The 18,586-nt window shown below is 37.9% G+C and overlaps 1 protein-coding gene across 1 annotated transcript in view; it reads left to right on the top strand.

Moving 5' to 3' along the window:
• Positions 1–4,971: 4,971 nt before the first annotated feature.
• Positions 4,972–18,586, top strand: part of GLDN (gliomedin) — a 77,282-nt gene continuing 63,667 nt past the window's right edge. The window contains exon 1 of the mRNA XM_074231939.1: positions 4,972–5,331. Within this exon, the coding sequence (XP_074088040.1) occupies positions 4,972–5,331 (360 nt within the window). The remainder of the gene's footprint in view (positions 5,332–18,586) is intronic.

Raw genomic sequence — 18,586 nt, 5'->3', positions numbered from 1 at the left:
GAAATTAAGATTAATAGAAGAAAATTGAAGAGCTAATAAAGGAGAAAAGAGAGAAGTATAAAGAAGTATAAAGGGAAACAGGCAGCCAGGTGGTGAGGTAGATAGAACACTGGGTCTGTAGTCAGGAAGACCTGAGTTCTAACTGGACCTCAGACAACCTGTTTGCCTCAATTTCCTCATCTGTAAAAGGAACTGGGAAAATGGTAGACCACTCCTGCCAAGAAAATCTCAAATGGGGTCTTCTGCCCTTTGAGGGAATCCTAAAATGATGTGGAAAAGACCACTGGGCCCTTTGCCTCAGATGTCAGAAACATGTCAGTTGATATGACTGAACAACCAAAAAGGGAAACAAGTAGAATGCATAGGAAAAGAGGAAGAATTGGAGAGAGAAATAAAAATATAAGGAAGAAGAGGATAGACCATTATGCCCCCTTTAGCTGCTCCCATAGTAATCCCAGAGATCCATACTTTTCTTGTCTTTCTTAACCTTGTATCCCCAAAACTGACCTACTAGCCATCGATTCTGTGGCCATTTTCAGGTAGGAGACCTCTGAAATGTGGTTTAGGATGGACCTCAAATCATGAGAGTGTTTGACTTTTTGCTCAAATACATCCTGGGAAAGTGTCAGAATCAATGGATTTCTTCTCCCACATTCTTTTTCTTTCAGATGGATCAGAGAGTAAACTTCCCTAAGGAGAGGATGCCAAAGAAAGAATAGATACTTGACTGACTTGTACTTATCTATACTTGTCATTTATTCTGTTCTCTTGAATGTAGGCCCCAGTTTGGGAACCATTGCTATAGTTTTAATTTGAGAGTTCACAAACCAAGTTCTACATTAGAATTCTCTTCCTAAAACATACTAACTAGAAATCTTGGGAGGGGGAAATCCTCTCCTATATTTCCAGGAAGGGCAAGATGTCTGGGCAGCTGTTATATGTTCATGGGTGAAGTGTAAATTCTTAAAGTGAGGGAAGTTTACACAGAGGGAAAAAAACACAATAAATGTTGCAAAAATTTTCAGATCAAATAATATGTCTGAAAAAGATTACCTCAAGAAAGAATTTCTTCTCTGAGAATTCAGAGAGAGAAAAAAATCTGCAAACAACTGTGACCCAAAAAATCAGGAATTTCTCAATCCAAGTATCTGTGCTGTACAAAGCAACAGTCATGTAAATTAGCATGTACCTACTCAATAATTAGCCTCAAGAAAAGGAGACAAGGTTACTTCTGCCAGAACTGAGAAACTTTGGCCTAATGGAACTACAGTGGCAGTTCCAGAAACAAAGCAGAAGAGCTATAGCATCTTTTCCTTTTAATCAAGTTGCAACCCATTGGCAGAGGGTAGTCATAAACAAAATAGAATATGGGGATAGGAAGGCACCTTACCTTTCCTTCCAGTAAAATGGCTGCAGCTCTACCTTGTATTCAACATTCTATCTCCTTCCTCTGTAATGATCCCCTCCCATCTGGAGTGCACTCCTTCCTTGCCTTAACTTCACAGTACATCTTATGATGCCTCCTCTTGTCGCTGTTTTTTGCTTATCTGCAGATGTTTCCCTCTTCATTGCCTACCTCAACCCTAGGACAATGCGAATCACTTTAATGTAGGGGCTACTTATTAGCCTTTATTTCCTCGGATCTAGTAGGTACTTTGTTGTTGTTGATCTTTTGTTTTTGAAGAGGACTGATGACACCATAGTGATGTCTTGACTTGTCTGTGAATTAGATTTAAATGAGTCAGAGTTGCACAAAGTTGTCAATCTCACCTTTTCTTCCAGAGACATCAAACTCCAATGGCAATGCAAATGGATGATGGCCCAGGAGGTAGTGACTGATCTCGGCATCTTTGATGTCTGACCAAACTCTCAGCACTCCACAGTGTCTGCTTCAGTTGTCTTCTTGATTGTTGGAACACATTGTTCTCATATGCCCATTCTGCTAGGGAAAAGTCTTTTGTGCTTAGGGTGGATATCCCCCCAACTCACCAATAGCTTTGAAGTCTGTCAAGTTTCCCTCAGTCTGGTTTAACCCATCTGCCAAGTCAATGTTACCAGCAGATACCTGCTGTGCATGTTACAGCTTCTTGGAGCCACAGGTAGAGGAAGTGAAAGAATTTAATTTAAAGGTCATCTAGTCCATTAAATGCAGGTCTATTCTATTTCATCATCTATCCTCTGCTTGAAAATCTCCAATGATAGGAAGCTTATTTCTTCATTGATTGGCCCAACATTAGACAGCTCTAATTGTTAGGACACTTTTTCCTCATTTTATTTTTAGTTCTCTAGGATAAAAGAAAGGAAGGAATGAAGGGAGGGAGGGAGGGAGAAAATAAGCATTTATTAAATGCCTACTATGTTCTAGGTTTTATCAAAGAGTTTCACCAATATTATCTAATTGGATCCTTACAATAACACTGGAAGGTAGATGTTATAATAACCCCTATTTTACACTTGAAGAAACTGAGTCAGAGGTGAAATGACTAACTTGGGGTCATACAGGTAGGATCTGTCTGAGGTTAGATTTGATTTTAGAACTTCTTAACTCCAGGTGTAGTACTCTATTCAGAGAAAAGTTAGTCACCTCTATTCTCTGTACACACTATTCACATATTTGAAGAGGTAGGTGGATCACTTGAGTTTGAGAGTTCTGAAAAGCAGAGGGACTAAAGCCAATTAGAGGTTCATACTAAGTTCAGCATCAGTGTGATAAGTCCCGGGGAGGGGGGAAAGGAATGGTTAAGGAAGGCTGGCTAACTAAAGAAGGGTAAACTAGTCCAAGTTAGGAGCAGGGTAGACTGAAGCTTCTAGGCCAATCAGTATTGAGATCAGACCCTTAAGTAATCTCTTCATTTTCAGATGAAATAGTGAGAATCAGTCTTTAAAAAAATGCCCCAAACTCCACAATTTTACTAATTTCAACACAAATACAGTTCCCTCTCAGTTCTTCAGTTATTCTGACTTATGTGATGATAATGATGTTTGTCTTTTGTTCTCAAAGACTATGACATCAGAAGAGATGATGCCATGGATTTTAGTGAAAAGTGCTAAGTCACCAGCCTCACTTTCTCCTCCAGAGTCATCTGGGTCTAGTGGCCAGATATGAATGACAATGATGGAGATGGATCTGGATGTCAAATGACTTGGGCAAGGTCATGTGACCAGTATCAAGCAATTGAGGCCACTTAGCTTGTACATGTAGCTGACTTGTGTTTGGTCCTCCTATAAGAAATGGAATCTTGATATCTTAAAGAGAAATGATTTCAAAGTCCTAATCATCTCCTACAAATGCTACCTAAATTATTTATGCATGCTAATAGTGCCTTGTCCTTCCTACCCCACTTATACTTACTGCAATTTTTGGCTTCCAACTGCTTTTGGCATCTGGGAATCTCTTGCTCATTGTATGTAGGGTAAAGGAAGAAAGTCTTATAGAAATAGCAACACTAGTTGAAAATCAGTTCTTTCTAGCTTAACTGGGGCCTGGTTCCATTGGTATGAAAAGCATATAGGTTTAAGTAATGTTTTACTTAAGTAAAATAAAATTTAGAAATGAAGAGCTCCGTGATGCAGGATGGAGGAGACAGAAGAAAAGATTTGGCTTGTAGAAGGTATAATCACATAAGAATGAGAAGAGGGTGTTTCTCTCTCCCCAAGACTGACAGTAATTAAGAGAACTTGGGCAATTTGGAGGAGACTGAGTCAACAAGAGAAACAGTGAGAATTTGAGTGGGAGGAGAGAGGTGTCTGAATTCTGCCTTCACCCGAAGTACCATGGATAGTACCTGGTGCTGAAAGACAGAATCATCAGAAGTTTTAAAGCAAGCCCTTAGAGATCATATAAGCAGTCTGTTTAATGCCGGAAAGGAAATTGTCAGATAAAGTGGAATAACATACCCAAAGTAGCAGGAGTGAATAATGGAGCCAGAACTGGAATCGAGGCTTCCCACTCCCAAGTGGGTATTCTTTCCACTAAAATCACATCACTTTTCTGTTATGTTAATAACTGCACAAACTCAATATTGTTTTCAACCTGATGAATTTTGGAAGTCTACCTGCAAAACTGCTTTACTGCACTTTGTACTGGGTTTCACCTTTGCTTTTCTGAGTTCATTGGGCTCTGTCTCTATAAGTCCCCAAGGTCTAGCATCTTGTGTCTTCCTTATCTCTAGAACTTAGCTTCTATTAATATGAAGACGGAGATAGGCATTGACTTGGGAAATGAAAGAATGGAAGGGTGACAGATTTTCAGTGACATAATCCTAGGTCCTGCCACCCCCACCACCATGTAAATTAATTAAAAGCACGGGAAGACTTCATCAGCAACACCATGTAGTTTTTGAGGAAATACCTCTTGTGAGTGACCCTCCCTCATGGTCCACTCTATTGAATGGAAGCTAATGGACTTTTTCACCCAACTCCCCTTTCATTATTTGGTTCCCCTCAGCTACGCCTTATCCTGTCTTTCTTAGCTTTCTCCCAGCTGATTTTCTTTTACAGTCCCTACTTTTCTTCATATCTCCCTGTACAGTCTCTAGCAGTGTTCAGAGACCAGAAAAGGAGGGGGGCTCCAAATGCTGAGGAAGGAGAAGGTTGAAGGTGGAAAGTGAGAGGAAGGGGGTTGCTTTTGGTGCCAAGAACTTCGTGTGGTGTCACGGTTCTGCCTCTAGCTTGACCCTTTCCAGTGTTCCTTTCCCTCCTTCTTGTCCCCCATCCCCAGAGGGTTTGCCAGGACTGCACCTCTCCAACCCGCCTTTCTTCCTTGGCCAAAGGGCAGCGTGACTCACGGAGCCGCCACCAGCCCACGGCTTTCCAGAGGCTTATAAGCCGGACTAGGGGAGACCCGGCTGAGCTCCCCCCGCGGCCCGGCCCTGCCCCCTCCCGGCTCTCCGCGCTCCGAGCACTTGGCCGCCGGCCGTCAACTGGGCAGCGGCGGCGTCCTGAGGCCCGGCCGGGCTCCAGGTGGAGAGGATGGCCAAAGCAGAGAAGGGCGGCGGGGAAGCCGGCCGGGCTGTGCGGGGCGCCCTGGCCGCGCTGGCCCTGCTTTCCGCGCTCAACGCGGTGGGCACGGTCTTCGCGCTGTGCCAGGGGCGCCAACTGAGCGAGGCGCTGCGGGCTCTGGAGGCGGAGAGGGCTCAGCGGGCCAGGGAGGACAGCGCCCTCCGCGCCCTCCTCCAGGAGCTGAGCCGGGCGCCCCAGGGCAGCCCCGGCCCCGAGCCGGAGATGCCCTGGGCGGCGCGGAACAAGCGCAGTCACGGAGGGGAGCCCCAGGCGCAGGTCCGGGCGGAGAACCAGGACATGCTGATGATGATGACTTATTCCATGGTGCCGGTAGGCGTAGGCGCCGCTCCCCCTCCCCACTCATCCACTCGGGGTGGGCGGGAAGGGGGGACGTGGGGAGGAGGACCCGCCAAGTCTGCAGGCTCTGGCGCAAAGCTTGGGACCTTCGGGAGCCCACGCTAACCCATCCCAGATGCCACCTGGACGCCTCTGCCCAGATACATGCTTTAGTTTTAGGATGAAGAGGAAAGGTCAATAAGGTGGGGACGTATTTCCGAGTGTCTTCTTCCCTGACAAAGTTTTTGCAGCTTCACGCCTTTCCGTACAATGGCATATAAAATGGCTGCATATATTTTTGTAACATTGCTTAAGTATTCGAGCTCTGTTAGGTTCAAGAATATATAATGCTGTATCTGACTCAAGAAGAGAATACACTGGATTTTTATTTTTAAGTACAAGATTTCCCAAGATTTAAAAAGAAAAAGAATTAGTGGCCCCCATCACCCTCTGGTCTAACTAAAAGGGGAAAAAATCCTGTTTGCCGTGGGCTGGCTGGTGAGATTGTCTGACTGTCATTTCTAGGAAGGAAAAGAAAAACAAAATTTCAGTTCTCTCAAGATTGTCCACAAAAAAAAAAAAAAAGGGCTGGGCCTAGCTGCCCGTATCTCCTGGGAGAGAGGGGGGTGGAATTTAAACGAGTTATTGTTATTCTAATGCCTGTGGTGCTCTTGGGAATCAAATCTAAATTCTAGAAAATTTAGGAAGACTAGATTCCAAGCTTATATATTGCTTTGAAGAGAGATAAATGAATACAGAAAATTCATTTTAGATTTTAGGATCATATTCAGAACTGAAAGAGACTTCCAAAGTCATTTAGTCCACCTCTTATCCTCATTTTTTTATATTTGTAGAAACAGAGGTGAAATGTCAAAGGTCGCAGATGCAAAATAATAGAGTAGAAATTTGAACCCAGATCTTCTGACTCCAAATGTGTGTGCTCTCCAAAGCACACAGCAAGATTCCTTAATATTCTCTCAGAATTTAGAAATTTGTTTAGCCTTTAGAAATGCATTATTTTTGCAATTTTAAGTTACTGGACTACTTTTCTGATTTTAATTTAATAATTATCCAGCAATTACTTGTAAATTGCATTGACCTTTCCTTTTTAATTTCATTATTAATTACAATTACTGTGGGTTTATTTCACTTTATAATTAGAAGGAATTCAGTTCTGTCAACTGAAATCAAGGGGTGTAGGAGGTACTTTTGAGTACAAAATTTGTGGAGATGTTACCACTTAAAGTTCTATTATTATAAAGAATTTTAATATCTAATAAAAGTTAAAATACTCCCAAGATTATGAGGAAGCAAAATCATGCTTGGATATTCTCTTTAGCTGGATAATTTCCAATTCCAATCTTTCTTTCAATCTATATCACATATTTAAATTCTGAGCCTTCATCCCAAATAGAAAGGGCCCTCTTGCTTTTCCACTTCTATGAAATTAATACCTTTAGGAGAGAGTCTCTTGTCTTCCCCTCATTGACCTAGCTGATAATCATAGTCTTTAGTTAGCTCATCCACAGGCTTCAAACTTTAAATATAGATCAATAGAAGGTTATTTAATGGAAATTGTTTTAATAAATATATCAAAACTATCTCCTTATATTATAATTCATTATTGAACTAAAGAAACATATATGCCTGGAAACCAGTCTTCCTAAACTTTCTTCCCTTTGCCAATCAAAAGTTCAAATGTGATTCTTAAGAAGACCTCTGAACAATTGCACTCTAATATGGCAACTTGTTTCAAAGGAATTATGTTGGCAAAAACATGAAGCATGTTAATCCATTTGCAAGAATTTATTTATGATATACTTCTTTTTTATGATTTATTTCTAAAGGCATTTCTTTCTTCCAATAATATGCTGAGCATCATTCTCTAATACAGCATGAAGGAACTTCCCTGAATATAGAAGATTCTATTGACTTTCATGAAGCCATATTTGGAGTGGTCAGTTATGCCATGCCAACCCCACTTGCCTCTTTGTTCTCCCTTGCAGGCAGGCATGGCACACATAAAATTCAGGGTTGGGAAGAGAGGAGGGATACCTGATTACCAAGAAGGTCACAGCATGTTTTCAGAAAGTATTGTATTTATTCTTGAGCCATGCTCCTAAATTCTTCTCTCATTATCTGCTATTCTCAGGAAAAAAAAACTCTTTCTCTTTTTCTCCCTCTCTCTTTTCTCTCTTTCTGTGTGTGTATATGTGTGTATGTGTCTCTCTCTCCCTTGGTACTATTCTTAGCAACATAAGACATAAAAATATATGAATCTAAGTAGTGATGGAGATGTAAAGTTTGTGATGGAATCAACTACTTACACCTTGAATCTTTCTGGCAACACTAGTAAAAGCTTGAATAGAGGTTATACCTAGCTGGTACAGTGGAGAGGAATAAAAGTAGGTCTGTTCCACTCAAGAGAGGAGCCTATTACTTCTCTTTGGTCTCTTATTTTCCTCTCCCTTTGCTTCTCCCTCTTTGAGTTCTTTCTGCCTTTGTCTGTCTTCTCCTTCCTTTGACCTCATCTCTTTATTGGCCCATATATATTGGGCCAATATGAGAAAAATATTTGGTTATTTATTAATTTCCGGCCTTTCCTCATCTCTGTAGTACCTAGAACAATGAAGGGCTGGTAATAAACACTCAACACTTGTCAAACTAATTATACTTTAAATATGCATGCTGAAATGCTAAAGTACTGGCACAAATTTCATAACATAAATCCGCTCTGATTCCGGACTAGGACTCATGCATCCAAGTAAATGTGGTGAAACCAAAAGAGCACTAGATTTGGAGTAAGGATAGAGATGTGAATCTTGGCTCAGTCTGAGATTTTCTATCCCCACACTCTACTTATGTGACCTTAGGCAGGTTATCTTGGATTATCAGTTTCCACATCTGGAAAATGAGCAATGATTGTCCTTTGGCAAACATGGGTTGACCATAATCAAGAGATCCATTGAAGTATTATAATCATATTTTCTTGGACAAAAAACTGGCTACTTTTCCTACTTCTAAATTAATTTATTTCAAAAGTATTTAAAAACATATTTCCAAAACTGTGTTAGTATTTTTAAAAAAGCAAGAAAAGAAAATTAGGGGTTGCCCTAATTCCCTTCCAAATGTATATTTATGAAATGTTTGCTTGGGAAATTATAGAGTCTAAACCATTAACAGTAGAAGCAAGAAGTCGAAAAACTAGGCCTTTCTCCCTTAATTTAATGTTGCCATGGCTTAAAACTTTTTTTTAACCTCCTTTTTTTTGGAAATTGGCTTCAGAATTAGTTTCTGAGACACATCAGTCTCCTTATTTTATAATCATTTCTCACTTTTGACCAAAAATAATATAACCCAGATTAATCTCCCACTCATTGCCACAGGCTTAGACGCTGAGCTCAGTCTAGGGACAGTGGGAAGGGCTGACTCCAGTCTTCTCTCTGTTCTCTCTCCCACACTGGCTGATGGGAAATGGAAATAGAAATATTCTGATTTTGCTACTCCAGTCATCCTATTTAGAAATAATATTCCATATATTTGTTTCTTATTAATTCCTAATGGAAAGATAATCTTTATAATTAGGAGGCCAATCTGGATCAACTTGGAATAATTTGATTTATATTAAACAATCAAAAACAAACAAAAATGACTTTATAAACAAACAAAATGACTGCTTTCCTTGTTCCTCAGTTCTGACCCCCTCCCCCCAAATCCATGGCCAAATTCATTTGACATTAAGACTTGATTTGTATGCATTTTATCTACAGACTAAAGGTCACATCATTCTAAACAAGAAGCTTTTAGACTGAGATTAAGCTACAAAAGGAGTATTTTTTTCAGTCCATCAGAGGTTTTAATGTAGTTCTCTAGGAGCTTTATATTAAATAGATGTGATATGGGGAAAGTATTTGGTTATTTATTAAGTAAAGTTCAAGTCATGATTTTCTTAAAAGAGTGAAAGTAGCAAGGTCAAATAACATTCTTTTAAAAGTGTTTTGTGGGGTTTGTCCATTTTAGTACTGTAACAGATGCTGTGGGGGATACAATCAAGTTTAAGTCATGGTAACTAACCTAAGGAGTTTAGAGACAGTTTGGAAGACAAGATTAATATACACGGAATAATTAGACAAAGCAAATACATATTGTTTATGAGCAAATCACAAATAAGGTATTAGTAATAAAGGTGAAGGGTTATTAAGAAAAAATTCATAGAGGAAGTGAAAATGGAGATGGAACTTGAAGACTGTATAAAATTTGGACAAGAAGAAAAGGAGGAAGAAGGCTATATTTTAAAAACCTGCATAATAAGATTGATTTTATAATAGAAGTGAAGAAAACTGAACAAAACCTGAGGTTATTTCAAAGAAATCTTTGATAAGGCAAATAAAGTAGATTTCATGACAAAGATTAACTGATTAACATGTAGTAGACTTCATAACAAAAATTAATCTATATTATTTTTAATATAGGTGAAATTAAAAGCAGATCAATAAAAGGATATATGCCTAAACAATATAATGAGAATGTTATGTCCAGAGCCTAGAGGTAGTTAGTGGCACAGTGGATAGAGTATTGAACCTGGAGTCAAGAAGACCTGAGTTCAAATGTGGTCTCAGACACTTACTATAGGCATGTCACTTCACTGATGTCTGCCTCAGTTTCTTTAACAGCAAAATGGAAATAATAGTGTCTATCTCCCAGGATTGTTATAAATATCAAATGATATAATATTTGTTCCTGTTTAATAGCAGAGTGTCTGAAACATAGAATGCATTATATAAATGTTTATTCCCTTCCCTAGGGATGTGATATACTTGCCCAGAATGAAAGGTTCATGTTTAATTCTACATTAAAATAAATGTCTATGTTATGCAAGGGACCAATGAGGAATAGTGAAAAATAAATAATATGGTAGAACAAGATTATAGGAAATCTTGATTACCCAGATGAAGAATTTGGAATTGATTTGACAATCAATTGTGAAGATTTTGGAGAAGGAGAGACATGAAATAACCAGTGTTGGAGGGAAATTTATTTGATGACAATTGAAACTATAATTTGAAATGAGAAGAAAATGTATATACAATGAGTAATTAGAAATTTGTTATAAAAACAAATAAACCCAAACCAGTAAAGTTTATTGCACTTATCCAGATCAGAATATTAGAGCCTGAACTAAGGTGATACTGATTAATAGAAACAGAGATGAAGTGAATAAATTCTAGAGAAAGGGTTCTTAACCTGGGGTTCTCAAACTTCTTTTTAAAAATAATATTATAGTTGCATCTAAATATACTGTAATTATTTTCCTTTCTATATTTTATTTCATGCATTTAAAAATATTATTCTGATTGGGAATCCATAGGTTTCACAAGACTTCTAAATGGTTCACACGTTCTACAGATATTTGGAAAGAAAAATTGACAGTTTCATAAAGTTTTCTGTCTATGCAATGCATATAAGTTTGCCTTCTTTGCAAAGTTGTTATATGGCTCAAATGAGACAATAGATTAAGTGCTTTCTAAATGTCAACTATCATTCTTATCTTTACTCTCAAGATCTTTTTCTCTTCTTTGTTTTCAATTGGATTGCTAAGGCTTGTGATTTGAGTTCAATCTGGTCCTATGAGTTGATGAGATTGCCTTTGGTCAGGGCTCATCTTATGGACACTAAAAAAAAAAAGTTTGTTTCCAAAATGTTTGTTTTGCTGCTTAATTTAGTCAAAAGGAATTATTTTAATCCCTATAACAGATACAAACATTTGGTTTAGAGTTGCTAATTCTGCAAAGCATCGTGGTGAAATAGAGAGTGCATTATATTTCAAGTCAAAAGACCTGGGTCCAAGTCTATGTTTTACTTCTTACTTGTGGGGACTTGGGCAAACTAGTTCACTTCTCTGGGACTCAGTTTTCTCATTTGTAAAATGAAGAATTTGAACTAGGCTATCTCTCAGGTCTATTCTATCTTTAATACCCATCAATCTTTTATTTGAAACATTATCAAAAATATCCATTAAAAACTTAAAAAGAAATGTTAATTGGAAGCAAATGAGGTAGTTAGTACTAAAGTGTTTTAGGAGAGGAAAATTGATAACAATTCTGAACTTGGAAGTAGGAAGATTGGGGGGTTGAATCTTACCCAAGATATTTGATTAAGACCTTGGAAAATCATAAAATCTCTCTAAGATTAATTTTCCTCATCTATAAAATAGGAGTAAGGATATCTATAACACTTACCTCACAAGGTTATTATGAGGATCAAATGAGATAGAGCTCATTAAATACTTTTCAAACACTAAAATGAAATCAATCTAAATATCTATATCCATATCTATGTTATCAACATTTTTAACTTCAGTAAACACCTGCAAATATATTAGGATCATGTCTTGTGTTTGGAAATATTACAATGTGAATTAATGATGCTTTGGAGTAGAGTTTTTACCTTATACTTACTGCAGTATCTTATAAACATATTACTTATCTGTGCTTTGCCCAAACTCTCATTTAAAGACCCTTGTTGAAAGGCACTATATAAAAAAAAATGGCACTATATAAACATAAAATGTTATTCTTAACAGTTTCAGCATGATTCCTCCAGCAACTTTCCATCTTCAGACCACTCTATTACTGTCTTCAGTTGACAAGTGATTCTTAAAATGGGGTAATACAGGATTGGAAGCTGTCCAAGGCATGGTTACATTCATTCTCTTCAAAACACTTGGGAGCTGGGTTGGGACAGGGAAGCAATGGAAATAAGCACTCTGCTTTTAAACCCTTTTATGCTTCTTATCAGTGCCATAGAATTAACATTTAATTTTAAGTGTATGTGTGTTTCTGTATGGACATAAAGATATACACATCTACAAACACATATATGCATATATGTGTGTCTATCCATAAATACACACACACACACACACACACACACACAAACACACACAAACACACACTGTCTCATTCTCAGTAAAATGGGCAACTTGATATAGAAAGTTGGACCAGGAGTCGTGTTTGACATTTCCCTCTGACAGTTACTAGTTTGCCACTTGCCACTTACTGTGTGACACTTAACCCTGATTGCCTCATATCCAGGGCCATCTTCAGTCATCCTGATTCTTATTTGGTCCCTGGACCCAGATGGCTCTGGAAGAGAAAGTGAGGCTGGTGACTTAGCACAGCTTCCCCTCACTCAGATCCAATTCATCTGCTTGTCATGGCATCACCTCCCTGATGTCATGGTCTTCTTCGAAAATGAAGGATAAATATTATTGTTATGGGATCCTGGGGGAAAATATCAACCAATCTTTTTTGAACCACTGTTCTCTTCCTTCATCGATGAGAATGTTTATAATAATAAAAGCTACTCAAAGAGGTAATTGTATTGAAATAATTACAAATCCTGGAGAAATATATAAATTTTAGGTGTTCTTCCCCTTATTTGTCTCTGCATTACCATTGTCTACTCAATGATATTGTTGGCTTCTTGTGAGAAGGGTCTACATTTTATACTTTTTTAATGTTGCCTCATATTCCTTATCCCAGACTTGATATGCTCAATAACCCCACAATGTTTAACACAGTGCTAAGATGTTTAATGAACATGTCTTAGTTGATTGGCTGTTAGATTGATTATAAAACTGGTAATGAAAAATGCAAATTCAATCCTTTGAATAATGTATCAATTTCTTAAACTTTTTGTTGGTTCTTTGAAACTTTAACTGAAGTTAAAATTTTTTGATAACATAGATATAGATAAATAGATTAATATAGATTAACTAGGGATCTTGAGGTATGAGTCAAATCCTAATAAGGCTTTTTAATTACTTTCTGAGAGATCTGAAGTCCTTTCTAGCTCTTGATCCATGATCCTTTGAAGTGGCAGTAAGCATTTATTATGTGCCTATTATATGTTAAACAAAGTGCTAAGTGCAGGAGATACTCTTGCTGTTTAGTCTTTTTTCAATTGTGTCCAAATCTTCATGACTCCATTTGGGGTTTTCTTGGCATAAATACAGGTATGTTTTGCCATCGCCTTCTCCAGCTCATTTTACAGATGAAAAAATAGAGGCAAACAATGTTAAGTGACTTGCCTGGGGTTCACATAGCTAGTCACATAGCTAAGAGTCTGAGGCCAGATTTGAACTCAAAAAGACTCTTGCTGATTCCAGGACTGATACCCTATCCTTTGTACCACCTGGCTGCCCCATTGGGGATACAAAGGAAGGTAAGAAACAGTTTCTGCCCTCAGAAGAATTCACTCTCTAAAGGGGGAGATAACAAATAACTATATGCAAACAAAATAATGTTGGATAAAATCAGAAGTAATCCACAAATGGAAACCACTAAAATTAAACTAGATCAGAAAAAAACTTCTCTTAAGATTTCAGCTCAGACGTAAATGCAGCTAAGAGACAGAGATGAAGAGGAAGAGAACATTCCAGTCATGGGGGACAGTCATTAAAAATGACTAAGTTGGGAGATGGAATGTCTTATCCAACAAATAGCAAGGTTCAAAGATGGTGCATTGGTCTTACACATATAAGACTCATTAACTTTTCCTGAATTATGGTGATGGTGGATTAGATGAAAGTTGCACAGGATAGATTAACATGATCAGATCACAGATCATAATACATTAAAGATGATAATAGGACAACTCTGAGACATGCTTTCAAACATATCTTAATCAATGTTCTAATGATGTTTAATCTTTAAAATGAAACCTATCTTACCAACAATAAAATACTATTCCACTGTTGCATCAAAGCCTGGATTTGACCCATAGAAGGGCCTCTTTTCTGTGACTATGCAGGTGATATGGAGTGCGGTCTCGAGGCTCTCTTCAAGTCTAAATGAGGTTGAGTATCTCTATCTTCTCTTCCTCACACTCTCATTGAGATTCCAACACATTTCTTCTTTTTCCTCAAGGGTCCATTTCTCCTCTAGTATCTCCGTCTGAGTCTCGTCTCTGGGTATATGTGATTACTACCAGAGAGACTTTGTGGAAGCCAAGGCCTCTCTCTAGGTCAATGTCCCTATATTTTAAAACATTAGCCCAAAATCAACTCAAGTATATTAATTCTATCATCATTAAGGAGCAAGTAGACTCATCTTCTTGAGTTCAAATGTGGCCACATATACTTACTAGCTGTGTGACCCTGGACAAGTCATCTTCATTTTGTTCTCAGTTTCCTCATCTGTAAAATGATATAGAGAAGGAAATGCAAACCACTGCAGTCTCTTTGCCAAGAAAAGTCAAAATGGGGCAACTAGGTGGCACAGTGACTAGAACACTAGCCCTGGAGTCAGGAGTACCTGAATTCAAATCTGGCCTCAGACACTTAATAATTACCTAGCTGTGTGGTTTTGGGCAAGACACTTAACTCCATTGCCTTGCAAAAAACCTAAAAAAAAAAACCCAACAAACAACAGATTTGAAGTCAAGAATGTGAGTCTTCCTGATTCTGGGGCTGATACCCTACCATTGTACCACCTGGCTGCCCCATTAGGGATACAGAGAAAGGTAAGAGACAGTTTCTGCCCTCAGAAGAACTCACTCTCTAAAGAGGGAGATAACAAATAAATAACTATATACAAACAAAATATATGCTGGATAAAATAGAAAGTAATCCACAAATGGAAGCCACTAAAATTAAACTCAAGCAGGGGAAAAAAAAAACCTTCTCTTAAGATTTCAGCTCAAGGGGCAGCTAGGTGGCACAGTGATAGAGCATTGGCTCTGGAGTCAGGAGGACCTGAGTTCAAATTTGACTTCAGACACATAACAATTACCTAGCTGCGTGACTTTGGGCAAGTCACTTAACCCCATTGCCTTGCAAAACCAAAAAAATAAAAAAGCAAAGTCAAAATGAGGTCATAAAAAGTTGGATACCACTGAAATGATTGAACAACAGCAATCTTCATTATAATATAAACTTGATAATACTCACTGCTACTATTAAACAACAATTTCATCAGAGGCACAATGAGGACCTAAGACAATTCTCACCTTGTTCAATACTTATTGGAAAGTAAAGGGCCATAATATTCTCCTCTGGCTGCATGACTGTTACAGTTCTGACATTATGTTTCTCTTAAATAGCTACACATGTATTTTTTTTCCTTTTTCACACATACAAAGAACAATATCATTCAAACAAAATTGAGTTTTGCTATACCTTGGTGACAGATTAACATGTTTCATTTAATTGAACATTCTGGTGGGTTTAATTTCCTTTGAAGCTTGGTTTAGCTTTTCTTTGTAAAACTTTTCCACTGACCCACAGAATCACAAAAATCATAGAATTGGAGATTTTAAAGGCCATCTAGTGTTTATTTCCACCTAAAATTTGAACACTTCGTGCTATTCCTTAAAAGTGGCCATCTAGTACTTGGAGATCTTTACTAATAAGGAGCTCATTACTTTCTAAGGATATCAAATTTTGGGTAGCTCTAATCTTTGGGAAGCTTTTCCTTATAGTGGGCTGAGTGTATCTCCTTTGTAGTTTCTATTACCTAGCTCTGTTTCTGTGGCCAAATAGCCATTGTACCTTTCCTAAACCTTCCTCTCCTATAGGTTAAACATTTCCACTTTTTAAACTGATCTTTGGATGCTGTGACTCAAAGTCCTTTAAAATCCTAGTCATTTTAATCTTGGCATGTTTTAGCTTGTTCATATTCTTCCTAAAATATGGTGCCCAGAAATGAGTACATTACTCTAAATGTGATCTATTTCAGAATTCATTGGTACTGTTGTTCAGTTATTTCAGTCATGTCTGACTTTTATGACCCCATTTGGTTTTTCTTGGCAAAGATACCAGAATGGTTTGCCATTTCCTCAATAATTTATTAAAATTCTTTTTATTCATTTTTCTTTCCTTCCATCCTTCCTTCTTTCATTTCTTCTTTCTTTCCTTCCTTTCTTTTTCTTTCTCTCTTTTACAGATTCTTTTACAGATAAGGAAACTGAGGCAAAGAGGGTTAAACCCAGTCTGAACACAGTCTGAAGCTGAATTTGAACTCAGAAAGATGAGTTTTCCTGACTTTACCCAGTGCTACTCCTTGCACAATGAAGATATCCTTCAATATACATCATGACTACCATTTTGCCATATTCTGGATATCACGCCTTTTTTAATGAAACAGTTAGAAAGAAATATCGAACTAGTGGTTTTGAGAGTATATGCAGAGCACATTAGTCCCCACTCTCACCGTGTTTATATGACCCTGAGCAAGTCCCTTGATCTCTATTTGCCTCAGTTTCCCCCTCTGTAAAATGGGGATAATACTAGAACCTACTTCCCAGAGTTGTTGTAAGCATCAAATGAAATAATATTTGTACAAAGTGCTTAATAGTACAGTTCCTGGGGCGGTTAGGTGGCGCAGTGGATAGAGCACTGGCCCTGGAGTCAGGAGTACCTGAGTTCAAATTGGGCCTCAGACACTTAATAATTACCTAGCTGTGTGGCCTTGGGAAAGCCACTTAACCCCATTGCCTTGCAAAAACCTTAAAAAAAAAAAAAAGTACAGTTCCTGCACATAGTAGTTTCTTTCTAAATTCTAATTCTCTTCCTCTTCCCTTCTTATGATAGAAAAGTTGGCATTTTTGTTTTAGTCTCAGGAATATGAGTATGGGGATATACATGTATATTCTTTCTTTGTATATAGAATAGGTTCTAGATTTACTCTAACCATCTCCACTGGCACTGGGAAATTAGATCAGGAAAGGACAGCTGAATAACCTCCTCTTGGGATTCTAATAGTAATCCAAGGGGTTGGGATTTCAAGTACTCATTAACTCCTATCTGGTACATTCCCTCTATAATCACTTAGCTAGTTAACATTTTCCCAATATCAATGGAACAATGAACATCAATTAGCTTTTACAAAGGGGGAAGTACATTTATGAGGTTCAATGCCAAATTTTAAATGTTTCAAATCATTTTCTCTCCCCTATATCAATGAGAATTTTGTCTAAAGAAGGCTTGAAAAGTGTGTATTTTATTATCTAGAGGTGGGAGGATAAACTTGTAAATATGTGAGATATAAATTAGAAACTTGTCAGTGTTTGTGATTCTGTTCCCATTGCTAAGTAGAGCCAGGAAGGCTGTTTGGGCTATAAGTGATGAGCTGCTTTTCTTGCTAGGCCCAGGATCTAGTTCTTCAGTCCCAGATCTAGAACTTCAATTGTCTGTTTTATCATACAATTAAATTCTCTTTGTTTGAAAAAGCTGACTTACAGTGCTCAAACTTATACAAGGACCCCAAGGAAATACTGAATTGGGAGTCTCCCTAGAAATGGAACCTTGAACTAGTCACATCTTTGGTAGGCCTACTTTCTTGTCATTTACCAATGATGAGGTGAGGGTGAGTTCATAGCACCACAGATTTAAGTTTGAAAAAGATATTAAAGGCCATCTAGAACAACACTTTCATTTTACAGATGAAGAAATTGAGATTAAATAGGTTAAGTTTGCACAGATGGTAAACTGGAGATAGGTGGGATAGATAGGTAGGAGAATCTCAGGGTGGCAATTTCCTCATTTGTAAAATGGGGGAAAGGAATAGGTTCTTTCCTTTTCTAAATTCTAAAATCTATCCTAGATTAGGGTGGTGGCAGCAGGACTAGAGAAGAAGGTCAGTTAAAAGACACATTTCCAAGAAAGCATTAGCAGAGATCTACTCTATGATTTCTAGCCTGGGGTCTTAGAAGAATGATGGTCCCACTGACACACATAAGTTAGTTAAGGCATTCTAGAAGAATCACAGAACAGTGCTAACCAGGTCTAACATGTTCTTGTTATCTAACCAAAACTCAATGGAATTAAACTAAATTGAAACCTCAATAATTTATTAAAATTCTTTTTATCCATTTTCTTTCCTTCCATCCTTCCTTCCTTCATTTCTTCTTTCTTTCTTTCCTTCTTCTCTCCCTTACTTCCTCTCTCTCTCTCTCTCTCTCTCTCTCTCTCTCTCTCTCTCTCTCTCTCTCTCTCTCTCTTTCTTTCTTTCTTTCTTTCTTTCTATTGGTGATTCCTCCTGAAAGTCATCTCATATATTACTCTGACCTCTGACCTCATCTTCAGTCTTCCCAATTCTATTGGTTCTTTCCTTGCTGCCTAAAAAAATATGATCCTAATTCCTCATCCTAAGAAACAAACAAGGAAAACCCACAACTTCATTTGATTCCCTGCCTTCATATGATCATCCATTGATTCCTTAACCTCTTGCAACTTAGCTTCTGATTC

The sequence above is a fragment of the Macrotis lagotis genome, chromosome 4 (assembly GCF_037893015.1).
Source record: "Macrotis lagotis isolate mMagLag1 chromosome 4, bilby.v1.9.chrom.fasta, whole genome shotgun sequence".
Taxonomy (NCBI): domain Eukaryota; kingdom Metazoa; phylum Chordata; class Mammalia; order Peramelemorphia; family Peramelidae; genus Macrotis; species Macrotis lagotis.
Note: the sequence above shows the minus strand (reverse complement) of the source record. Positions and strands in the feature narration are given on the sequence as shown.